Here is a 26629-nt window from a genome sequence, read left to right as displayed (position 1 = left end):
ACAAAGTGCAGTTTGGTGTCCTGAGAGCAGCCATGCTATAGAATCGTGTACCAGTAAAGCCCAGATCAGAGCAAGCATTTGCTAACCTGTCTGTCATTCCTAATATGGCTAACTGTTGAATTCCCTCCGAACCTTGCAAACAGACATCTGTGTTGCCTGTTCAGATGTAGGCCCCTTTTGTCTCTGTTGGCTTTTTCTTTCCATTCATCTGAAGCCTCTCAATGAAGTGAAATTAACCTGCCATTTATCTGTTTCCTGCAGTCTGTTCAATGTCCCATTAGCTATGGAGCGAGGCCATTCAAGTCTGGTTTATTTCCCAGGAGCCTTGTCGTGCCTTTCTACCTTGGTATAACAACTAGCAGGGATACCAGTGACCTCCAAAACCACAACAAAATGAGCAAGAACATGACAGGAGGGGAAACGAGTGAGAGCACTTCTTGTGGGGACTTTAAGCAGGAGTTTTAATATGGATATAAATATAACTAGGTTCAGAACGGGAAACTAATTGAGCATTGTCAGCAATTTGCTCTGGTGTGCAATGATAGATTCATATGAAAATGCTGAGGTGTGCAATTTTCATGTCCACGTGGGTAATTTCTGGTCTAATGACTGTGGAAGTGGGCTTTAATAATGTTCAAAGTCAAAAGCTTCATGTCCTCAGGAAGCCTGCACAATTTACCTTGCAAAACTATATAATTAGAGCTTACTTAAAACGCCAGGTAATCTGTAGGAAATAGATGCCGCATGATGAATTATTCAGCCAGTTCCCTGCATGCTGTGATGAGCAATCCTGCAGTGGTGATAGTGTCTGAAAGATTTCTGTTGGATTTTGCTGTAACCCTTAGATTCACACTGCAGTTGAGGAGGAGAACAGTTATTAGAGCAGCCCTGAACCCTGGATACACATCTGTCACCTGCAGTTCACTCATTTAGTATTGGACAACCTGAGTTGTGGGTTTATTACCCAGTACTGGGTTTATTACCAAGATATTTTCCCTCTCCCCAATTCTTTCTTAATTTCACAGGGCCAAATGCAGATGTGATGTGCAAGGTGATGTAAATTACCAGTGACCAAATGCATGTAAGGGAATTTAAGCTGTTGTGATTTACATGGCAAGGCATGGGTGCTGAAACTAGGGGTCTTGGGTGCCCTGCCGCACCCCATGGATTGAAGCAGTTTCCACCATATATGGGGTTCACAGTATGATTCAATGGTATCCCCATTATACAAATTGTTCCAGCACCTCTGTGCCATGGAGCTGGAAGAAAGTGTAACGGCTTAGTGCACAGCAAGCTCTGGGGTGTGAATCCAGAGCGGACTAGCCTGCTGCTCACTAACTGGCTGCGTGGACCCTGCTACAGCACAGAGTAGATCGAAGCCTGCTACGGAACTTTCAGTTGCAGATTCATAGCTCAGCTTGCTGCACACTAAGTCTGCATGAGCACAAGCCCTAAACTGAAGCATGCAGCAGGGGCTCTTATTGTTAACTGCATTCCTGTGATAGCTCTCTGGTTAAGACTCTGAGCATGTAAGAGACAGCAGGTTTACATCCATTGCTGACTTTTACATCCATTTAAGGTCTCGTAACTTGTACCACCTCACACATCACCTCTGAACTGAGCCCTTATTTGTGCCGTTTTCATGTGGACCCAGATAAGAGTAATATCCTTTACCAGCCCCATTGCCTCCCCCCACTCCCCCAACGTCACCAGTACGGTAGCACTTCCGCCTTTCAGTCACTAAATTGAACTGTGCTGGGGTCTCCCCACTACCTCTTCCTAGCCGCATCCCCTTTCACAAAACACCTCCGCTTTCTCCATCCACCACATCTTTCATGTTCTAACCCAGATTAAAATCCTATATTTGGGGTTAATTCCCTCTGGGGAGATAGGAACTCCCCTCTCCCTTGCAGTTGCTGGGAAGAGGCTGAAAGAGGGAGCTATCCTTTTGGCATCTACTGGAATGGTTGATACTTTGCACTTGAATGTGTCCCACAGACTTCCTCGGGGAATCTTTCTCCTCTTATGCTACCTGTTTCATGTTGAGGAAGGTAGGGGGCTTGGCTGTTTCTCCTCCCACATACTCATCTGCTCAGATGGGGATTGGTAGCCTCAGGGTCCCTGCCTCTACCTGGCTGGAGAGAGTAGAATGTTGTGTGGCCATCTTACTTGTTTGTGCTCTGCAAGGTTCAGGTCTCCTCAGTTTGGGTCATTTTGGTGGAGTCAAGTTTAATTTAAAAAACAGAGCCTAATCTTGGGGCCTGAGCCAATGGGCCTAAAAACTGGGTCCTTTGGGCTTGAGCTGAGAAGGTAGAAACTACAATTGTTTTGGTCATTAATGATGGGCAAGTCTCAGAAAAGTCAAAGGTTCAGTGGATACTGCTTGAGACCTACCTGGCCTAAAAGCTAAGCTAAAAGTCTTTGGAATTATTTTCTTCCATGTGAGATTTTTCAATACATACTGGTTTAGGTAATGAAGTATGTTGTTCTGTACAGACCCAGCTATCACAAGGAACTGTGTAAGAAGGGGAGGATATAATGTTTAAAACTTCTTCTTTTGCAGCCAAACTTATTACAGGTTTCAGAGTAAGGCAACTCCCATCTTTTCATATGCTGTGTATTTATACCTCCCTACTGTATGTTCTACTCCATGCATCTGATGAAGTGGGTTTTAGCCCACGAAAGCTTATGGCCAAATAAATGTGTTAATCTCTAAGGTGCCATAAGGACTCCTCATTGTTTAAACTTATTACAGTCTCAAAACATGTTCGGGTTTGGTCTGAAGCTTCAGGTGACCATTCAAATAACTCCTTTCTTTCTTTGAAGTGGCTGTCTGAAGACACCCTTTATCAGCACTTTGCATTGTTCTGCAGCTAAAGTGACCCTGCATCTTATTCTGGGGGGGGCGGAGAGATTTTATTTTCACTTTGCATTCTTGTTAGCTCCACTACCTGCTGTAGCTTGAGTGTCCTTTAAATATGTTTACACTTATGTGGAGGTATATAACTAGTTTAGTTTATGTGCGTTTGATGTATACATCTGCATACAGTACAAAGGTTGCTTTGTTTTGGGGCTTGTCTACACTGCCTCTTTACAGCAGTGCACGTTTCGGCGCAGTAACGTGGCAGTGTAGACAGTGCTACAGGGCTGGGAGCTGCTCCCCTCGTGGAGATGGGTCTTTTTATAGCGCTGGGAAAGCTCTCCCCGTGCTGGTGCCGTGACTGCAGAGCCACGTTACAGTGAAGACATGCCCATAGCGAAGCCTCCAAAATGCTGCATTTTCTGTGTCATGTGATGTTGATTCAGTGGCAACCTAGATCTTATTTTTATCGGCTGTTTCTCACGCAATCACGATGTGGACTCAGTCGCAAATGGAAATATCAGTCTGGGCCTCCTGCTTCAAAAAGGCAGGCCCCTTTCCCTGGGAAACAAAGGAAGATCTCCATTAGCGGTAGTAACGTTATACCTAGCATCCTGTGTGAGCCAGGAGAGGGGGACACAGATCTCAGCAAAACTGACACGTGCAGAAAAAAGTTCTGCACTGATCTGATTCTTTCTGAAGTTAAACGTCAATGAGGCAGGATCAGGCCAGTATACATAATACGGTACTAGGAATGGGGGGGAACCCCAGAAATGAACACCATGAGTGCTTACGCACCTCCACTTCCGAAAACAGATCCTTGTTGAAGAACTCCCAACAAGGTGAAATTGCATTACACTCTTTAGAAGGCAATTATTGTGGCCAATCAGACAGTAAAAGACTTATGAAGCAGTTAATTAGTTTTCAGCAGCCCTGTAGTAGCAAAACGAAGTAAAGAGATGACTCAAAGCAGAGAGAACTGATTTTATCATAGATCAAAAGCATGAGCAGTTGCTGTTAAGATAGAATATAACAATTCATTATCGTTATTAAGTGCCACAAGCATGCTCAGCACTGTACAAGACTCAAAGAAAGGCTCTGTCCCTGCCTCAAGGAACTTACAATCTTGAAACATCTAAGGGCTGATGCCAACTTCTGTAGCTCCATTGATTTCAGTGGAGCTCTGAATATTTACACCAGCTGAGGATCTGCTGCCTAGATTGGGGCATCGACTTACTACCCATCCTCAACAGTAGAGTGCCTACGTGGGTGTTACTGTCCATCAGGTAGATGATTCAATGGAAAACAAGTGTGAGGAGAGGATAAGTAACATTAAACTTCCCCAACCTAGGATTAACCCAGTCCTATGACCCTGGTGAGTTCCCACTCCCTCAGCCAGTTTATAATCTTTCCCCTGAGCACCTGTGCAAAGTGAAAGGAAAAACTGAGCCCAGGTTAACCCCTTGTTTGTAGGGGGATCAGGTAGCGTCCTCATCCCTTACCACAAGACCTTTCTGGGGCGGCATAACAAATAAGTACGTGGGTTTGTGCAGGGCTTTCCTGTTCACTGTGCTTTCTCTCTAAGCTCTTATGTGCTGTGCATGCCACATCATAAGCACCGCAAGGCTGCAGTCTGTTCTGTTCTAGTCTACATAGGTTCTGATACCACGTTTAGTCACTACAGTGTGTGTGCGCGCACTTGACCCCTTCCCCCACCCCAGGGTGCTTGAATTGAGGTGGAATTACATTTCCTTGCTAACTAATGCCTGGTTGAACAGTTGAATCATATTGCAGTTTACTTTAGTAGTCTCTGCATCAGACCATAGTAAATCACAGCAATGGATAAAAGATACTGTATATTTTTTTTCCGTTCAGACACCCATAATTTAAATGTAGCTCTAGTTTGAAGGGGAAAGCTGAATAAATAGATATGTAATTGTATTTGAATGAGACAGGCGAGACCTCAGCACCTCTGAAAAACTTATTTACATGCCCGTATGTACTGGAGGTGTTTAACTTAATCGAAATTTGAAGATGCTGGCCCATTTTTCCTGGCTTTGTAAAACTTTCACTTTTGCTCCTTTTTTGTGTTCTACATGGATGGTGCTGCTCTATGGCCAGAGGCACAAGGCTTTCAGACCATCTGGTTTAGTTCCAAAGCTTTGAAAGAGGAGGTTCAGTAGCAGCAGAATGGTGGTCTGGGTCTGCCCTTGTCATTTGTTGGTACTGTTTGTAAATGGTGAAATTCAAGAAGTTGGGGTGGTGGGTGCCAATTTGATCTGATCGGGTTGACAGACCAGGCTGGCTTTGAAATCCCAGAACCAGCAAGCTTCAGTCTGTCGTACAAATCAAGCTCTACTTCCGTGAGTGAAATAGCAAGCAATATGCCGTGAGTCACTGACAGCACTGGAACATTATTCTGACAGTGTTTCTTGCTGCATGAAGACCTGAATGACTTTCTGAAAGGGAAGGATAGTCACTGATGGTGAGGAGACATTTTAAGCAGTAGCAGAACTCTCCCATTCCCTTCTGAGAACAGAAGGTTGCGCAAGCTTTATATCATGTAGAGCAAGATGAATCCTTTAAGATACCAGCCGCTGGGCTTGTTTCCTAGCAGACTGTACAATAACAGCGCAATTGAAGTTTGTGATATGAACTGAGCATTGTCCTTTCTCTCACGGATCCCTGTGCTTTGAACAGCATTTCTGCTTTCAATGCCACAGCTGTTCAGATGGGTCTTTTGACAAAAATGAAAGTCCTCATCGGATAACCTACATAACAAAATACCTAATGGCCCTATCCGACGCTGTTTGTGCACGTGCAAGATTTTTTTAATCCTGGTCATGCTGTTTGGTTGCCCTTTTCTCACCTGTAACTCAGGCCCAGTCTTAGAAGTTTAGGTTGAGAACACCTGCAAGTTGTCTTGGCTGCAATGTGGCTCGCGGTGCAATTCCTTTGGTAAACATAATAGATGGTATAGGTGCTTATGGTCTTCCTGTCTCCTGCTTAGTGTCAAATGGTAGCTGACTTATTTCAAGATGAAAAGGATTCTGTACCTGCTACTCCGACCGTAAAGGGAGCCGCCCCCAAAATCAGCATCCGTTCTGCCAGACCAGCTGTGAAAGCTGCCAACAAAGAGCACAAGAAAAGTGTGGGGCACCAGGTAAAGTCTTCACTGGATTTAAAGTCGACTAGTTCTTTACATGGCAGCTTTCCTTTTCCAATTCTTCCCAAGCCCTTTTCAAAGTAATGAAGTAAAAGCTAGTGCCATGTGGGGCAGATAGTTACAGTAGTCAACGATAGTAGACGCTCAGCCTTGGCTATTACAGCTGTAATTTAAAGTTACGATGCAGGGTGGTGTCTTTCGGATGTTGCGTCACAAAACTATTTACCATGTGGGTCAGCCATAAGATATAGAGGAGAAAAAAAAGTGATAGAAAAAGAGAAACTGGTTCAACATGCCAGTGATAGGAGGAGCGTTTCAGAGGTGGAGCAACACAAATAGACAAGCAGCCTCCAGTTGTGCAGAGTAAAGGGGACTGAACAGAGAGAAGGCAAAAAGAGATGAGCTGAATGAGCAGGCAAAGGAATAGATGGGTGTGAGATTAGAGAGGGAAGGTGAAGTCAAGGTCATATATAGAATCCTGAAGGCAGGAGGACATACTGAATTTGATGCAGAGATTACGAAGAAGCCATTGAGAGTGAAAGATGATGAGGGAGAGTTTAAGATAGGCCTGCTTATTGGTGTGGATTGAATAATCTGGCTTTTCCCCTGAAGTTTAGAGAGGAGGGATTTAGGAAGACCACAAATGAGTTGACTTCAGTAGTCTTGATTGGACATGATTGAGACACAGAATAAGGAGCACAAAGGCTGGTGCAGGACTCATTGGAACACGTTTTATTGAAAATACTGGTGTTAAACCTTGAGAGTACCTTGCTCTCTCTTAAAGAGCCAGTGATACTTTTTACTTCTAGCTGTAGAGCTACCAAGATAGGGTCCTTTAACATCTCAGTTGAAGGGATGATGCCTGAAACCACAAAATAGTCCCTTGGTATTGTCCTACAACATTGCTTTGATGTAGCTCTTGTGTTTGTGTAGAACCAAGAGTTCTAGAGTATAATCTGGGTTTATATGAAAATTCATATTATTTTCATACCCATAGGCTGGTTCAGGCTTCCACTTATTACTGATGTCTGCTTGTAAAGTAGTCTTTTGTCTTTGATTTAGAATATACTCCAAATTTGCCCTTGTCATCTTCAGGCCTAATTAAGAGTTTGAACACTCCAAATTCACCCCTTCCCTCCCCCCACTCAAAGATAAGTGGATTTTATTTTTGTTCTGGTCTCTTTCAGTTCCGAAACTCCTTGCATTTATTGATGGAGACGCTGAATGCTACCACTCCACACTACGTGCGCTGCATCAAGCCAAATGATGAGAAACTTCCGTTCAAGTAAGTTCCACTTTAAGATAAGCCAACATAGCTAGCTGTTCTAGTCCTTCATAGTAAAAAGGGCTGAAAAGTCTCTATACATTAAAATATTTGGAGTTCCACTCCTCTTAAAAGTGACACGTCCTTTTACAAAATGGTTCTTCTAAAATGTGCTCTAAGCATTTGATCTCCCTCAAGCCCCACTGATTTCAACTGGAGTTGAGGGTGTACAGTTATTGGTGGGTCCTGAAAGATTATTACTAGTTTACTGGGATTACCTAGCGTAGGGGTTTATACTACAGCACTGTAGTATGAGCGCTTGGAATTTGTTGTATGGCTAGTTAAAGTTAAGAATTTCAAATTCTGTAACTCATATAATTCTAAGAACTGTAGTCCCACAATCAGTGTCCTCTGTTGATTGAAGCCCTTATGATTGAAAATATACCTCATAGTTTATTTTGTTTTAATGGTCGAACATATTAGAAGTGTGGTACTCTCCAAGTGCTGTAGAATGGGAGAAAAATGTAGCCCACACTAACAAATATACTCTGCTACTGCTACACTGACCCAGACTAACCACATACAATATCCCAGTACAATACAGAACTATTGCTTTTGCAATAGTGTCTGATCAAATTATATCTTAGAAGCTCACAACACATTAGAGTTAAATTGCACAGATACGGTGATAAACAATGAATAATAGCAGAAGGAGAGAAATGAAAAGACAGGGATAAGCAACTTCCTTAAATTTCCATTGAAAACACTTCGTTTGTACCTTGGGTATTTTTTGTTCCTGTTACGTATTTGTTTTAATAGAAGTCCAAAAACATGAGTCATATCAGCTGATGCAGTATTCCAATTGAGTGAGAGAGAGAATTTTGATTGAGGAGATGCCCTGAGCTGCCACAGCAGTTAGAAGGAGCACACACACATTTTAAATAAAATGGACAAATAATTATAGTGAGCAGATACAGCTTTTCTGTATTACCATTTGGAAGAATGTAATTAGGCCCAATTCTGTAATTAGGCCCAATTCTATTTAAGTCATGGAATTTTGCCATTGATTGAAAGGACCCAATGTTGCTCCCTTTTAGGTGTCTTCTAAAGGGCCTGGTATAGGTTGCTGTTGGAGACATAGTAGAAAACCATGATGGAGTAGTTCCTATGTAATCCTATTAATAACATCAAGGTCTCCTAGAGTGCCACAGTGATAAGGAAAGAACATTTGTTTGCTTATGTGATACATAATTCCTCATGTCTGGTTTTATTCTAACACAACTGCCACTCAGAGCCAATTTTAAAATCTTGTAGTCAATTTGTATCTACAAAATGACACACCATACATCTACACTGGCAAATGCCAAACAGATTGTTACCTGTATGATTATGTCATGGGAGTATTTTCTAACTCCAAAGAGTGGAAGCAAAGTAGCCTCCAAGATGAAATAATCTGATCTTTCCAATTTGGGAGCTGTGAGACTCATCTATTCACATGGCTCAGTTTTCAACCCAGCCTTAGCTGAGTATTCAATTTTTCACCTTCAATTTTACATTCCAATTTTCTCCCAAGTATTCAGGGTACAGCTGATGCCCATTTATAAATAGCGTTCAGATGCGGTCAAGTAACTAATCATGAAATTCTAAATGACGTCAGCTGTACCTACACATGATTAGAGGTGCAAAACTGAAACAAGTTGCAGGCATACAAGTGTGCCTGGCTGTTACAGTCTCTAGGCATGGTCCCAGAATGGTGATGCTGCAGTGTTTGATGTAATGATTCCTAACAGGCAACAGAGGAGTTGCCAAACTGAAGTTTTCAAAACAAAGGGAAAGCCAAAGTAGATCCAAGAATTATTCTTCCAGCCCGAAGAGCACATGAAACTCCTTCGCAGTGCAGGTATGGCCATTGTGTACATCATAGCCTGAAAACAGCAGGCAACACAGGAAAATACTCTGGGGTGGGATGGTTGAAGTTGCACTTCCTGTTTGTCAACTGGAAAGCACTGGTTCAGGCTTATTCACATCGCCGTCCCCTTGCTAGAGATCAGTATCTCCACCCTTCCTCAGAGGAGTCTACTTGTCTGGTACTGGTGATCCAGGAATCCTCACTAGTATTAAGCCTTATTGCCACCAGCTTAAGCAACTTAAGTCTTTGGCATCACTTAAATTAAACCAATTTGCTCTCTAAAAAATCCTCCTCCTATCAGACAAGATGATAAAGATACTGCAGTTCACATTTCAGCTGTGCCATGCGAGGGAAAAACAATTCAGTGGAATGCTAGTGCTGGGGTAGTGCAGTGCCACTAAAATGTGGTTGCATAGCACTGTCGTTTTCATCATTTGGCATAAGAACGTGAACCTATTTATTCAAAGAGGAACATTTTCTTAAACCTCCTTATATCAGTAGACACATTTTTTGACGTTTTCCTAAAATGAGACATTCAGAATTTAGTATTTAACTTTTTTTTTTCTACAAATCTAGTTTACTGAACATTAGTTCAGGAATCAAACACTTGAGTGTCAGATTTCCAGCATGAAAGAAGCTGCAGCACCGTAAGCATAATGCTTACTACTTGCAAAGCACTTCAGCCAAAATTTTCAAACCATTGTGTTTAACGTTGGTCAACTAGGAGGAAATTTTCAAAGGCAGAAATGGAAGTTGGGTATCCAGCTCTTATTTGTGCCTTTGAATGGTTCCCTTCTAAATTCTTATTTAAGCACCTAAACAAACGTACACTGAATTTCAGAGGTGCTGAACAGCCATAGACCCATTGGCTTCAAGTCTGAAAATCTTATCTTTTCTATTTTCAAAGTCTATACAAACGTTAACTCAGTTTTTCCCAGCATTCAGGTTAGGTAGGCAAGTAATTGTATGTGTAATTTATAGATGAAGAAACTGAGGCAAAGAAAGGTTAAGGCAATGATTTTCAAAAGTATGAGCCTAAAGTTAAGTTCCTAAATCCACATTTAGGTACTTAAATTGGTAGCCTCATTTTCAAGCTCCGAATGACTTCCTCCATGGAACACTTATTGATTTCAGTGAAAGTTGCTGGGTTCTCAGGTCACTTGTTTAGGTGCCTAACTGTGGAATTAGATGGCTAGCTTTAAGCTCTTCTGAAAATTTTGGCCCAATTGACTTGCTTAAGAGCACTTAAGAGTGAGTCCATGGCAGAACTCATGAATTATAGCTCTTGGCCCCAGGCCATGTTCAATCCACTAGACCTTTCTGCCTCCCAAGTCAAGAAAAAAAGAAGTGAGTGGTTAATAATAATAAATCTATTTCCTTAATTTTTAGTTCATCATTGATCCAGCTAAGGTGAGAAATGGTAACAGCCTCATCTGTGTGATCTTTTATTCTAGAGGATTTTTATTTATGTATGTATTTATTTTTAGTGTAGTGAAATGTAAAGAGTGGTTACAACTACAATTCCAAGTAGCTACATCTAGGAGTTGTGTTCGTAACTCCTACCTTACATCATTACTGAAAGTTGCTTAACGTTGAGATTGGAAAGCCAAGTTCTTGGTCACTCAGAGATCATAGACCGCAGAGCACTTTTTTGCTCGAGAGGAGAGTGTTAACTCAAGTGACTTGACCAAATGTTGTTTTCAGTTAATATAATCTACTGACGCAAAGTTCCCTGTACAGTTTAGTTGGAGAGGTTATTTGACTCTTTCTGTGCTGAGTAGTGTTACTGGTGAAGACTGATTGCTATGTTCCACATGCAAGGTGACTGTGGTTTAGAGCAGGTGCCTGCAAATCAGAGAGATCTCTTTGTATACAGTATAAGTTGCTTTGGGATCCTCCAGGATGAAAGTTGCTAACATTGCTGCTATTTATTATTATTACAATTGCACCCCCTTGGATTCCTGTCTGGAGTGAGTGACAGGTTAAACTTCTTCTCTTTTTCTTCATGGTATTATAATGGATAACTTGCTGTGGACTTGACAGCATTGCTGAGTTTTAAAAATGCGGAAAATAGCAGAGGTGTATTTCTTACACTACTCTAGCACAGCTGAGCAAATTAAAAATTGTTCATGAATTCTTGATCTCCAGATTGAAACATTAGGGGCATTCAGAATCCCAACATACATATAGGGACCTGTTCTCCCCTTGATAAGCATTGTCTCTTTACCACACGCAGTTAGGGTAGTGCCTGAAATAAACAGATGCTACCCAGAAGCATCTGTATGTCTCTGTAAGGTTGTCCATCAAAATAGGGGATGGATAGTTTCCAATCCAAGTACCTTTTAGGGCTACAATGAGGCAATTCATGATACTAATGGTGCTGAGAATTATGGGGCTGTTTCTGAATTTGGGAGAATTTGTATTTGGGAAAAAGCAGATGATGTAGTCATAACGTATGATGATAAAAACACTCTTTCCATTCCACTGGTATCTCAGGAGGATGTTAAACAGCATCTATTAAAGTTAGACACTTTTACATCAGCAGGTCCAGATAACTTGCTTCCAAGAGTTTTAAAAGAGGTGGCCGAGGGCCTCACTGGACCATTAATGTTGTTTTTCAATAAGTGTTGGAGAACTGGGGAAGTTCTAGAAGACTGGAAGAAAGCTAATGATGTGCCAATATTTAAAAAGGGTAAACAGGCCGACCTGGATAATTACAGGTCTGTCAATCTGACATCAATCCCAGGCAAATAATGGAGCTGCAGATAAAAAACTTCATCAATATAGAGTTAAAGGAGGGTAATATAATTAATGCCAATCAACATAGGTTTATTGAAAATAGGTTCAGTCAAACAAACTTGATATCTTCTGTTATGATTACAAGTTTGGTTGACGAAGTTAACCATGTTGATATAATAGGCATAGACTTCTGTAAGGCATTTGACTTGAGACAACACAATATTTTGATTAAAAGAGAAAAATTATATAAAATTAACATGGCACACATTAAAACAGATTAACAGCTGGCTAACTGATAGGTGTCAAAATGGAATTGTAAATGAGGGATCATCACTGAGTGGGTGTGTTTCAAGTGGGGTCTTGCAGGGATCAGTTCTTGGCCCTAATTTATTTAGTATTTTTATCAGTTAACTGGAAGAAAATATAAAATCATCACTGATAACGTTTGCAGACGACATACAAAGTGGGGGACTAGTAAGTAACAGAGAACAGATCACTGATGCAGAGTGATATGACTCACTTGGTAATCTGGGCCCAAGCAAACTATGCTTTTTTAATGTGGCTAAATGTACTGTATACATCTATGAGCAAAGAACTTAGGTCATACATACAGGATGAGGGACTCTATCCTGGGAACCAGACACTCTGAAAACAATTTGGGGATTGTGATAGATAATCAGCTGAACACCAACTCCTAGGGTGACTCTGTGGCTAAAAGGACTAAGGCAATCCTTGGATGCATAAATGGGAATCTCAAGGAGTAGAGGTTCTTTAACCACTGTATTTGGCACTGGTGTGATCTCTGTTGGAATACTGTGTCCAGTTTGGTGTGCGCAAGTCAAGAAAGATGTTGATAAATTGGAGAGGATTCAGAGAAGAGCCACAAGAATGCTTGCATGATTAGAAAACATGCCTCATAGTGATAGACTTGAGGAGCTCCATCGATTTAGCTTAACAAAGAGAAGGTTAAGGGGTGACTTGATTACAGTCTGTAAGTACCTATATGGGGAACAAATATTTAATAATGGGTGCTTTAGTCTATCAGATAAAGCTATATAATATCCAATGTCTGGGAGTTGAAGCTAGACAAATTCAGATTTGAAAAAAGGTGAAATTTTTTTTTTTTAACAGTGAGGGTAATTAACTACTGGAACAGTTTATCAGGGGTTGTGGTACATTCGTCATCACTGACAATTTTTAATGAAGGTGAGATGTTTTTCTAGATGTGCTCTAGGAATTATTTTGGGGAAGTTCTGTGGCCTGTGATATACAGGAGGTCAGACTAGATGATCACAATCGTGCATTCTGACCTTGGAATCTATGAATCTCTGCTCCATTGCAATGTTTTACCGCAGTGCAGTCCCATTGAAATGCAGTGTCTGGTGCCAAAGAGTGGAGAATCAGGACCTCTGTGTGCACATGCTGTGGAAAATGGACTCTTTTTACTATGCTTGTTTGGTATGAACACCGGCTGATCTCAATGTGGGTTCAGTGCCCAGAACCAGAATAGAATATGGCCCTGTGCCATCTAAGATAGCAAAGTTCCATTGAAACAAAGATTAAAGCTCCTAAACCACATTTAAATTCATATGGTTTCCAAAGCCAGTTAAGTGGGGTCTGATCATTACTTTGGTATTAATTGTAATGGTATTGATCGTATAGAATGTTTTTTCATATTGAAATTGGTGTTGTCTTCCCTAAGAATTTCATTGCCCTTTACAGCAGAGCCTTATTACACTGTTGTTAGAAAATGTCGCATCTTATAGACCTCAGATGAATAGGTTTTCTGGCTATGCAGAAAAGCACCTTGTACTGCTTGTTGTTATAGGTTATGCTGTGGTGCAGTCATCACATCCCTCTTTCTGCTCAGTGATGTCTATCTTTCTGTTAACGAGCAACTCAGTTCTTTCTCCTGAAAACCTTTAATCGTGCTGCATAAGTCACATGTTAATCCACCTGCTCAAAGAATTCCAATAAGGATTTCCAGGCTGCAGGAAACTGAGCTCTCCCAACATGCAGGAGAACGTAAATGGCAGAGTTTCTTTCTGTACGTGCTGTGTATATAAGCAGAAATGAAACCCAGCTGTATTGGAAAGGTTGCCAATGTAAATATTCTTGTCATTGCCTCCGGATACGCTGCTGCTAGGTTTCTTTTAATTTTGTGCATGGAGTGGGAAACTGTGCTCATCTGTATCATTCTAACATGTAATTGCAGATTTGATCCAAAGAGAGCAGTCCAGCAGTTAAGAGCCTGTGGTGTGTTGGAGACCATCCGTATCAGTGCAGCTGGCTACCCATCCAGGTACTGTACTGCCAAAGACACCTTGTGTTATACTGTGTCATGTGCTTTATCCAGTGAAGTTGGCACCTGGAGGGGGAAAAAGCAGTGTTTTCTTTCAGAAAGATGTTTGGTTTACAAAAATCCCACCAGCTCCTGAAATCTTCAGTTCTGAGAAGTTCGTTGCCAAGCCACAAGCTGAAATATAAACCAGCCATAGAGTGTGTTCTCTTTATTGAGCTCAGAGTGACACTTGGTGCTTTCAGTCTGGCACTGAGAAATAATTTCACGTGGTGATGTTAATTAGAAAGGAACCATGAACAATAAAATCTCCAAAAATGCTACGTGTGGATAGTAAGAAGTTGATAGGAATCTGGATTGGATCCCATATGGAGATGGACAACAAGAAACAATAATGGAGTTTTTTCCCAGGCTGGTTATAGTTCTAAACATGTTATTCTTGTTCAGAAGTAAATGTTGCCTATAAGGAAGGATTCCCCCTGCAGCCACCAAAGCTCACTGTAGAAAAGGTCCCCACAGGGCCTACATGTATTGCTTTGTTTTCAGGCTTCAGACACCTGGTATAACAGCAGCTGCAGCCAAAAAATGTAGATGTTTGTTTCAGTGTATGCACATGGAGGGAATGAATCTTTTAAACCATTGTTATAGTCCACATATCGTATCAGGCATCAAACTTTTTGCATTAAGATAAAGGAAGAAAGGTGGGAGGTAATTTGAGCTTCATTGATAAGATTTGAGCTTCAGATGATATTTTAGGGCCCAGTAAATTTAAAAGCTGAAACTCTAAATCAGGCCTGAAGATGACAAGGGCAAATAATTTTGAAAATGCATCTGGTCTGCTTTATTGCTGAGCAGTTTTGTGTTAATGTCAGTGTAGCAATCAGCCTTTTTATATGGAACAAAGGAGTTATAAATATGCTTCCAAAATAGTCAATTAACCGGGATGTTCAATGCCCTGTCACTGTCCTTTCGGAGAAATGTGCTGCCTGAAAGTTCACTCACAAACCTTCCATGCTTATGAGATAATGGATCCTGAGAATTTATGCCAGCTGTTACAGTAGCGGCACTGCCAAATTATTTGATTTTCCTGGTGCTTTCTGACATCCAGAAGGAATTCCCACCACACCTTTGGACAAACAAATAGTGGAAACAGGAAGGCCTGCTGTCTGCTCTAGTTCACTCCGATGGATCTTTATGGAAAAGTCCTGTGGAAATTGAGAGAAAGTTGTATCCTTTCTATGAAACTTTAGAAGCATGCTGTAGAATGTAATAGAAATTTACGTCCCTTCTCTAGAATTATAGAAGGTGGTGTAGCCCTTTTTAAGTATTGGCTCCACCCTATTAAATTCTCTAAGACTTTTCCATTAAGGGATCTATGTCAGCTACTGGTAAAATGAGGATGCCTAAATTGCTGTCATCTCTAAGATTAAACAATGGAAAAAAATAACTCAAAATGATCCAAGCACCTTAAAAATCATGTTTATGAAGGTGTCAGTAGGGCCAAATCCTGCTTCTGCCCTCCTATGTGTAGAAGGCCCCAAGTCGTAGTGGAACAGCCATGGTTTCTTTATGCTGGGGGACACCAAGGGGAGTACGTGCCGCCAGCAAGCCACGTGGTAGTGTTCTGAAGCACAGCAGATGGATCTTGGTTCTGTGACTACACTGATCAGCTGGCATAAATACTCACCTAGAGCAGGTGGATCTCTGAATTTATGGTTGCACGTGGGTTCTCTTAGTGGCTTCAGAGATTCTCTGTTCCCAGTGATGGAAGAAGAGAATTGATTACCACCCCCCCCCAACAGAGATCCCTTGTATAAGGCCTCATTTCTCCAGTTTTGCACTGGGTGTCCAGCATTAGGCCCATACAGTCTAGTCTATAGAGTCTTTAGATGCGTTTATCTACTTGAAAAAGATATAAAAATTATTTATTTGTATTGGAACTTTAGTCGTGCCTAAAGACTCAGACAGAGATCAGGGGTCCCTTGTGAGAGGCACTGTCCACACATGACAGCTCTTGCACTGAAAGACTCACAAGGCAAAGAAAGCTTTATCCTCATGTCAAACGGTCCTGTAGTGGCTCAAGAGCATGATACCAAACTCAGGGCAGGCTGCAAGGAAGCAATGCACAAGCCCTCAGATTGGTGGTGAGTACTATACGTAGATTTCACCAACCAATTATCAAGTTTAAACTCTTCAGACACTGTGCCAGCCTTACCATGGAGTCACAGATAGTCCCTTGGGTACTCCGTCTGTCTTGCCACCCAGGTAGGTTTACCTTTGTGACACAGATGTTCCTTTACGCCAAAAATCACAGCAATATTTAGGTTACTCCCAGTCCCAAAGGACCAGTCATTTACCCCAGGTCAGTTGCACTTTAGCTCTCACACCAAAGACAATGCTTTTAGCCAATCCTGTAATAAACTATCTAAAGATTATTATATAGGAAAAAGAAACAAGAGATATTTACAAGGTTAAAGCAAGTAAACATATATTTGCAAATGAGTTACACTCAGGTATCAAAAGGTAATAGAAGCTTCTGTAATAAGCAAGCTTTATATGTCCTTTAGGGCTAACTCCAGCTAAGCAGCTGGGGAATCCCTTGGTTATGCCTAGAAACCTTGCCCAACAGAGTCCAAGAAGCAATGGTATACAGTTTCTCCTTAGGGGACTTAGGCATTTTTATTTTTTTATTCCCTTTCTCCCTCCCCTCCCTCTCCCCCCCCCCGCACTTTAAGCTGAAAACTCAGCTAATGGGAGGAATTCTCTTGCAAGACTCATCTTAAAGGGGGGGGAGTAAACAACAAAGTCTTTTGCCCTCTTTAATGTTCCACTCTAGTTTGTCTGTCTATGGGCCTTCCTTGTCGGACAGGACATATCACCTTTTGTTGGAGACCAGCATTTCACACTAGTTAATGTCTCCCTCCTGTCTGCTGATTTATACAGTTACAGAGGCTTACAATGCAGACACTGACATAGTACCCTACAATATAGGATACAGATACTATAACTGAGATTAATATATGCAGCAGCTCACAAGCATTCAATAAAGTCTAAACACATTCTTATAATGATAATGCCTATTTTAACAATACTAATACACGGGTGAGCCAGACAGGTTCCAGCTGTGTATTTGTCAGCATTCCACTGAGCTGGCACCTGGTCTGCCAGCGTCACAACCATATGGCTGGACAGTTGCGATTTTGGTTATGAGCACTACTTTCCCACAGAGTCGTGGCGGATAATTTTTTAATGCATGGAGCACCCAAATCATCTTCTTGTCTGACGTTATTGGTCTACTAAAGAGGTGCAAGACTAAGCAGCTCTTCGGGTTTCAATCCTCTCCAGTTTAGGGTCCAGGACACTTACGATACGTCTACACTGCAATTTGGAGCGAGCCCCTCCTTAGGCTTCTGAGCCTGAGCTCCAGCCCAAGCTGCAATTTGAAAGCACTGTCTATACAGCTGTTCTGTCAACCTGGGCTGGCAGGCTCGCTCCCACTTGCTCCAAAATGCTGTGTAGACATACCCTTAAGGGACAATGTGAGAATTTTGTTCCTTGCTGCGACCTTAACATTTCTGGAAGGTGAATATGTACAGTAGTATCTCTTTGCTATATACAAGATAGGAGCTTCAAGTTCTGCAAGTTTTTTTTTATGATCCTCGATTATAGATATTCACATTGACTGACAAGCAAAACCAATAGATTCTATATCCTAATGAAAATCCCCAGGTAGTGAGTGATTTGTACATTTGAACTGACTGTATGAATGAATTAGGCAAATGTTACTTAAAATCTAAATCTGATACCACTGGAAATTTAATAATTTTTTATTATTTCTTTTGGTTTCAGCTTCACATGGTCACTTTCATGACTCTAAGCACAGCATAAAATCACAATGAGTTTTATAAGAGTAATACCTAGATTGCATGATTTCAGATTGAAGACATTGTCTGTGAAATAAATAAGGAAGAAGTCATTGCTAGAAGCTTGGTCTTACAACCCTTTAGTCCCAAACCTATAGGACTAAATGCCATTCGAAATAGCCATGCAAAACTTTAAATCCTTGAACTGCAAGATGTTTTCATTTCATTTAGGATTTGCAAAAATGTCTTTTAGAAATTTTCTCATACTAATAGGAGAAAAATGCTAATTTTCACATTTCCATGCACAACTGAACATTTTAGAGTCATAGATCATAGGACTGGAAGGGATCTTGAGAGGTCATCTAGTCTAGTCCCCTGCACTAATGGCAGGACTAAGTATTATCTAGACCATCCCTGACAGGTGTTTGTCTAACCTGTTCTTAAAAATCTCCAATGATGGAGATTCTACCACCTCCCTAGGCAATTTATTCCAGTGCTTAACCACCCTGACAGTTAGGAAGCTTTTCCTAATGTCCAACCTAAACCTCCCCTGCTGCAATCTAAACCCATTGCTTCTTGTCCTATCCTCAGTGGTTAATGAAAATATTTTTTCTCCGTCCTCCTTGTAACAACCTTTTATGTACTTAAAACCTGTCATCGTGTCTCCTCTCTGTCTTCTCTTCTCCAGACTAAACAAACCAAATTTTTTTCAGCCTTTCCTCATAGGTCATGTTTTCTAGACCTTTAATCATTTTTGTTGCTCTTCTCTGGACTTTCTCCAATTTATTCACATCTTTCCTGAATTGTGGCAACCAGAACTGGACACAATACTGTAGTTGAAGTCTAATCGGTACAGAGTAGAGTGGAAGAATTACTTCTTGTTTCTTGCTTACAACACACTCCTGTTAATATATCCCAGAATGATGTTCGGGTTGTTTTTTTTTGTTGTTGTTTTGTTTTTTTTTGCAACAGTGTTACACTATTGACTCATATTTAGCTTGTGATCAACTATGACCCCCAGAGCCCTTTCTGCAGTACCCCTTCCTAGGCAGTCATTTCCCATTTTGTATGTGTGCAACTGATTGTTCCTTCCTAAGTGGAGTACTTTGTATTTATCCTTATTGAATTTCATCCTATTTACTTCAGACTATTTTTCCAGTTTGTCCAGAACAGGACCCAGAACTAATCCCTGTTGGACCCCACTTGTTATGCCTTTCCAGTTTGACTGTGAACCACTGATAACTACTCTCTGGGAAGGGTTTTCCAACCAGTTATGCACCCGCTTTATAGTAGCTCCATTTAGATTATATTTCCCTAGTTTGTTTACTCGAGGGTTATGCGAGACATTATCAGAAGCCTTACTAAAGTCAAGATATACCACATCTACCGCTTCCCACCCCCCAATTCACAAGGCTTGTTACCCTGTCAAAGACAGCTATTAGGTTGGTTTGACATGATTTGTTTTTGACTGGCTGTTACTTATCACCTTATTATTTTCTTGGTGTTCACAAATTGATTGCTTAATTATTTTGCTTCATTATCTTTCCTGGTACTCAAGTTAAGCAGACTGATCTGTAATTACCTGGGTTATCCTTATTTCCCTTTTTATAGACTGGCACTATATTTGGCCTTTTCCAGTCCTCTGGAATCTCTCCCATCTTCCATGACTTTTGGAAGATAATCACTAATGGCTAAGATATTTCCTCAGCCAGCTCCTTGAGTATTATAGGATGTATTTAGTCAGGCCCTTGTGACTTGAAGACATCTAACTTGTTTAAGTAATTTTTAACTTGTTCTTTCCCTATTTTAGTTTCTGATCTTACCTCGCATTCACTATGTTAGATGTCCAATTGCTACTAACCTTTTTGGTGAAAACTGAAAAGTCATTTAGCACTTCTGCCATTTCCACATTTTCTGTTATTGTTTTTCCCAACTCATTGAGTAATGGGCATACCCTGTCCTTGGTTGTCTTCTTGCTTCTATTTGTAGAATGTTTTCTTGTTGCCCTTTATGTGTCTACCTAGTTTAATCTCATTTTGTGCTTTGGCCTTTCTAATTTTTTCCCTATATACTCGTGTTACTTGTTTATAGTCATCCTTTGTCATTTGACCTAGTTTCTACTTTTTGTAGGACTCTTGTTTGAGTTTCAGATCATTGAAGATCTCCTGGTTAAGCCAGGGTGGTCTTTTGCGATATTTCCTATCTTTCCTATGAAGTGGGATAGTTTGCTTTTGTGCCCTTAATAATGTTTCTTTGAAAAACTGCCAACTCTCTTGAACTGTTTTTCCCCTTAGAATTGCTTCCCATGGAATCTTACCTACCAACTCCCTGAGTTTGCTAAAGTCTACCGTCTTGAAATCCATTGTCTTTATTGTTTTCCCTCCTACCATTCCTTAGGATCATGAACTCTACCATTTCATGGTCACTTTCACCTAAGCTGCCTTCCACTTTCAAATTCTCAACCAGTTCCTCCTTATTTGTCAAAATCAAATCTAGAACAGCCTCTCCCCTAGTAGCTTTCTCCACCTTCTGAACTAAAAAATTGTCTCCAATACATTCCAAGAACTTGTTGGATAATCTGTGACCTGTTTCCAATCACCACAAAGTCCTGTGCTTTGGATGATTTTGTTAGTTGTTTAAAAAAGCCTCCTCCTTCTCTTCTTCTTGACTTGGTGATCTGTAGTAGACCCCTACCATGATTGTTTTTTGTCCTTACCCATAGACTTTCAGAAAGCCTGTCTCCTATTTCCACCTCAACCTCAGTCCAAGTGTATACATTTGTAATATATAAGGCAACATTTCCTTGTACATCATGTTGGCAAAATATATTTTGCCGACATTTCATTACAAGGGGTATTTCCAGGAGTGAAATGTCTTGGAAAGAAATAGCCAATATTTTGACATTAAATTTTTTGCTTTTGTCACTGTGGCACTCCCATAGTCACTACTCTGGATAGGTTTTATTTGTACCATGACTTTTCACCCAGTTCTTAAAAAGTTGAATACGGTTTTTCAGTGTTCTGCAGACCATATAAAGAAAATAATAAACTCAACTATAAGAGAGAGCTTGGCAGTTCCCCTATCTTTGATATAGGATATGCTTTGCTGTATTTATCATTTTCATGAAACACTGTGTTCTGCAAGTATTTGATGTAAAATGAAAATGTATCATCCAATTTGAAATGCTATTCGGTAGTTAAGAAATATGTTCATTATTATGTACATAAACCACTGTGATGAATGCGCTGTCCTAGAGAAATGAATAGTGTATCCATCATCAGCTTTTATGTTTAAAGTATGGAACATGTCTCTCCACTATAAAACCATTTGTCTTCTTTTTAGAAGCTGGTTACAATGAAGATTAATCTAGAAACAATAAGAAGTTGAAGCAATGTATTGCTCCATCAACATTAACAAAATACTCTTTTAGGAATCTTTGAACTTGAGAACTTTATAAGATTATATTTTATCTGTCAGTTGTTCTCTTAACCTCTCAGCGTTTAAGTATTAATGACACCCAGTTATTAAGAGTACTACTGAATCCATGGCTAATACTGGTGGCTTGAATGAAGTCAAGGCCCCGGCAGATTCAGAATGCTCAGTTGTAGTATATTTGTAAGAATTCTGTATATGGTCAATTTGTGAGTGCATGGAAGGAGGCATGGTCTAGTGATTTAAGCATGGATCTAGAAAACAGCTCTGACTCGGGGGCACATCTCAGAACCATCTGGTTCAGTTTTCATGCTATATCTATTGAAGGTACTTTTATCCTTTACCGTAGTATCTGAGTGCCTCACAGTCTTTACAACACGCCTGTGAGATAGGGAAGTACTATTATCCCCATTTTACACATACAAAACTGCAGCACAGATGGACCAAATGACTTGCCCAATGTCATATGGAGAGTTTGTGTCAGAGCACGGAATTGAACCCGGGTCTCCTGAGTCTCAGGCCAGCGTACCAACCACTGCAATATTCTTTCCCTGTACAACATTGCTCATGATACTTGCCTGCCACGCAGGGGGTGTGAGGATTAAATACTTACTATTTATTATTTTGCAAGTGCTTGGAACATATCAAGCACTATAAATGCCACATATTAGCAACAATTAACTTCCAGTGTTTGTTCCTTATTCTTTACCAGATAGAATTTCCCTCGTTCAGAGATGAACTGAAGCTCTCATATCCAGTCTGCTGCAAATTTTGGTAATGGGGAATTTGTATTTGACTCTCCAAGCCTGTCCCAGTAGGCTTTCATCTCAATTTAGTTCCAAAACTGGAATTGGCCTGTTTCCTGGCTGAGGAGATGAGAGAAATCTTCTTGTATTTCTGCTACTTTGGACCAAAATATTGCAAGAACTATTTTATTTTTGGCACCATCAAATCTGAACACCCGCTCCTCACTTGTCCTTCACCACAAACTCTAAACCCCATCTCCTCAACCCAATTCTATCTTTTGGTATAGGGTATGTCTACATTAGACACCTTTGGCTGGCCCATTCCAGCTGACTCAGGCTTGTGGGGCTTGGGCTGAATGGGCTGCTTAATAGTGGTGTAGGCATTTGGACTCAGACTGCAGCCCAAGTTCTGGGACCCTCTCACCTCACAAGCTCCTGGAGCCCAGGCTCCAGCCCAGGCCTGAACATCTATACTGCAAGTCACTTAACCCGCGGCTGAGATTGAGTCAGCTGCCATGGTGCCTGCTGCAGGTTTTTAATTGCAGTTTACGTATACCCTTAACTTCTCCTCCTAGTCTGGACCGTACACTTTTGTTTGTATTAACATGCCTAGATAGCTTTACAGTGATGACAAAAATACAGAATGAAAGCTCTCCTCTGCCTTCATTTGTCTCCCTACTTCTGGTCTCCAAGTTCAATTTCTTGGAAGAATTTGTTTTCAGCTCAAGATCTACTAAATAGCATGCCTCAACTCAGCCATTCCAACCTAGGTGGAAGCCCTACATTGCCAGTGACAGACATGTCAAAGAGGATTTGATTTTTTTCCCTTAATCACCAGGAATTTGTCTTGAGGTTTCTCCTTCAATAAACAAAGTCAGAGATGTACGGGTTTTGATGTCAAGGATTTCAATTAGTTGAACTCATACCTAATCCGGGGAAATTGCTCTGAAATTTTCCTATGAAATGTAACACAAGAACGAGTGAATTTATTTTGAACAATCGTGGACCAAAACAAGTGATTGTCCAGTGTGATTTGAGTCTGGCATTTTAGACTAAATCCAGAAATTGGGGATTAACACAATTCTGTCAGCACTGACTGAATAGTAGGATTCACTTGAGCAATTGAATTCCTCATCTAGGACAGTCTGTGATGCATCCATGAGCTATGGCCGGTGTCTGCAAATATTCCGATGCTTTCAAATTCATTCTCTTGGACTTATTACCTTCAGGAAAAATAGTAAAATCTTCTCAAGAATAGTGATTAGTGTTGCCAATGCTTAACTGGTTATTTTAAATATTCACCTTTTATGGCTTATGAAATACATAGAGCCATCCTTCCTTTAAAATAATTATATATAATCTATACCTTTAAGGAAGGATGTCTCTGTATGTGTACATGCATATAAAAAAAATTTGGAATCTGACTTCTGACACACATGAACTGGTCCTTTAGAATTCTGAGATCAGTTCAGCCATATATATATATTACCTCATCTAGTCAGAAGCCATTTTGGTTATCACTTAAATATTCCTGAAATTTCACTTCTGCTTTTTTGTTCATCTGAGCTGTCTATTACGTACTGCAATTTTGTGCCAGTTTTGTGGAATATCACAGCTGCTAAACTTTACAGACATTAAACATTTATAATTGAAATGTTTCAAGGGCATCCCTGTGTACAAAATCATTTTTCATAATGTGCCTTTCTCTGCCTTGCAATGTCTTCAGAGAAACATGATCTGTAAATTAATTTGGCTACAGGTAGTACCCTAAACACTCTCCCCCTTCCCCTTTTTGCTTGCTTTGTTAGGTGAACATTTTCACACTCATATTCTAGGGAATAGATCTGGGCATTAGATCCACGGATAATTTCAGGCAGCACTAATCGGATGGTTTAATAATTAATCGAAAGGCAAATCTTTTCTGCTGTGGCATGGTAACACAGAACAAGATGAGCTATATCCTAGCCTGCTGTTTCGAAAGTAATCCATGGCAAAAATTATTTCGACTATGCATCCCACATGTCCCAAAGAGTCATAGTTCCTGAACAAAGTTTACTGTTTGATCTTTTTTGTGTTCTACAGTGTTAAGCAAGGTGGATCTCTTCAATGGATTATATCATATGGCACTGGAGTGTCTCCATTAGGAGTGTCACCCTTAGGAGAAGAAAACATTCAGCCTATACCCAGTCAATTATTTGTACATTGCAATAACACAACAGTTATTAAGAGGGTTTTTTTTCCAGAACAGCACAACTCCTATTATAGTTACTTCTGCAGTTCAGTTTATAACAAATAACCCATCAGAGATGCAAACAAACAAAAACAGCCATGTGAATTGTCTTTTTTTCTTTTCTCTCCCCCCGGGAATTTTTTTTAATGTGCTAGAACAGATCTGTTTAATACCAATTTCAGGCTGCAGAGAAATGAAATATTGTGGTAAATTATAAAAGTGGGGATTTTCCATTATTCAACTCCCAGACTGGCAAGTTGTGGGGGAGTATTGAACACAGTTCCACCCAAGTCGCATTGCTGATAATTTAATCACAGGTATAATGCCCAGTTGGAGAATTTCTTGGCAGTTGTTGACTGGAGGTAAGGCTCCCAGGCCAAGATCTTCAGAGGTATTTAGGCACCTAATTCCCCTGAAATCAGTGGAAGTCAGGAACCTAAATGCCTTTGAGGAACTGGGCTCTAATGATCTCACTGGGGTCAGGATTTTGCCCCAGGTGCCTTAACTTAGTTATTGCTTAATTCCTAGGTTGCTAGATACTTAACTGGGAAAGGAGGAAGATCAAACAAATCTTGAGGCAAAGCACAATCTTCCAATTTGTAGGGTTTGGACAGACTGCTGTGTTGAGCATCGAGAAGGGGCTTTGGGCATGCCCAGCAGTCTGGACATACACAAGTTTCAGGATTGGGGCCCTTGCAAGTTCTGCCACCCTTTTATTGGAGTGCTTAAGTTTTTTGAACCAGAGGTACTTGGGGTTGGCCTGTGGTGCATTATTTTAACAGGATCAGTGATTCTCTCTTCCCTGTTTGTTTAGCTGACAGACATTCTGTCCATTTGGGAGCTGTCTTAACTCACATCTGTGAGTATGTAGAGTCAGAGGTTGCTCATGCTTGATCTCAGCCCAGAAATGAATGTCTTAGGAAAGTTTGAGAAAAATCAGTTTGTCTATTTATTTTTTTTCAACTGTACCAGCAGGAAGGGAAAACACACTTTCACCAGTAATTCCAGTCAGAATTGTTGCCATCACATAACCAGAGTGGAAGCTAAGGACTTCAGACTGAGTTTCTTTGATGACATTCACTGTCCTTGTTTTCTCTAGGAAAAAAAGTTGTGTTGTTACTTTGAGTTAGCTGACATGGTAACTAACTTGAGGTAAAAATCCTAGTGAAGACAAGACAAGGGCTTGCACGAGTGCTCTAAAATAGCTGTGTAGACCGTACTTTGAAATGCAGCTTGGGCTGGAACTCAGGGTCTCAAGCTCCCCTCCAGGGCTTGAGGCTTGAGCTGGAGTTCAGGTTCTGAACATCTACACAGCTGGTTTTATAGCACTAGAGCAGCGGTTCTCAAACTGTGGGTCAGGACCCCAAAGTAGGTCCCGTTTAATGGGGTCTCCAGGGCTGGCGTTAGACTTGGTAGGACCCGCCACCTGGGGCTGAAGCCTAAGCCCAAGGGCTTCAGCCGTCAATGGCCAGGCTCATGTTCCAGGCCTTCTGCCTGGGGCTGAAGCCCTTGGGTTTTGACCCATCTGCCCAGAGTGGTGGGGCTCAGGCTTCGGCTTTGGCTCACCCGCCCGGGGTAGCAGGGCTCGGGCAGGCTCAGACTTAGGTCACCCCTCCTGGGACCATGTAGTAATTTTTGTTGTCAGAAGGGGGGTCACGGTGTAGTGAAGTTTGAGAATCCCTGCACTAGAGCAAGTCCCACTAGCATAACTCTGTAGACGGGGCTGGGAGGCTTCTCTCCAGATGCAGTGTAGACATGCCGCAGGTGGTTTTACAAGAGGCCTTAAATTTAAGCTAACTTCTTTAACTGCTCCTCCCTCCGAAAGTCTTGTAAAAGCAACTGTGAAATTGCTGTATCTTATTGCAGCTGTCCTTAACCGAGCGTGTAAAAGGCTTGACAATGGAGCATTGCCCACCAATGAAACCAGCCTTGTGCACCCCATCTGTCAGTTCCTCACATTAATGTCTCCATCCCTTCTGACAACTTGCCCCTTTTGCAGAAAACACCCTCTCCTCCTTCAGACTGACCCTTTCTCCTTCAACCCCCTCCCCAAGACCCACTGCTGCAATTTTGATAAGGAAAAAGCCACTGAATACTGGCAAGTTGTGGGGGAGATGAAGA

General features: G+C 41.1%; 1 protein-coding gene across 6 annotated transcripts in view; it reads left to right on the top strand.

Annotated features, from left to right (window-relative positions):
- MYO5B (myosin VB) overlaps window positions 1-26629 on the top strand; it is a 372896-nt gene that overhangs the window by 245629 nt on the left and 100638 nt on the right. For all 6 annotated transcript variants that reach the window (XM_073343525.1, XM_073343528.1, XM_073343526.1 and 3 more), the window contains exons 15-17: window positions 5871-6023; window positions 7214-7311; window positions 14154-14240. In XM_073343525.1, the coding sequence (XP_073199626.1) occupies window positions 5871-6023; window positions 7214-7311; window positions 14154-14240 (338 nt within the window). The remainder of the gene's footprint in view (window positions 1-5870; window positions 6024-7213; window positions 7312-14153; window positions 14241-26629) is intronic.

The sequence above is a fragment of the Lepidochelys kempii genome, chromosome 5, assembly GCF_965140265.1.
Source record: "Lepidochelys kempii isolate rLepKem1 chromosome 5, rLepKem1.hap2, whole genome shotgun sequence".
NCBI classification, from domain to species: domain Eukaryota; kingdom Metazoa; phylum Chordata; order Testudines; family Cheloniidae; genus Lepidochelys; species Lepidochelys kempii.
Note: the sequence above shows the minus strand (reverse complement) of the source record. Positions and strands in the feature narration are given on the sequence as shown.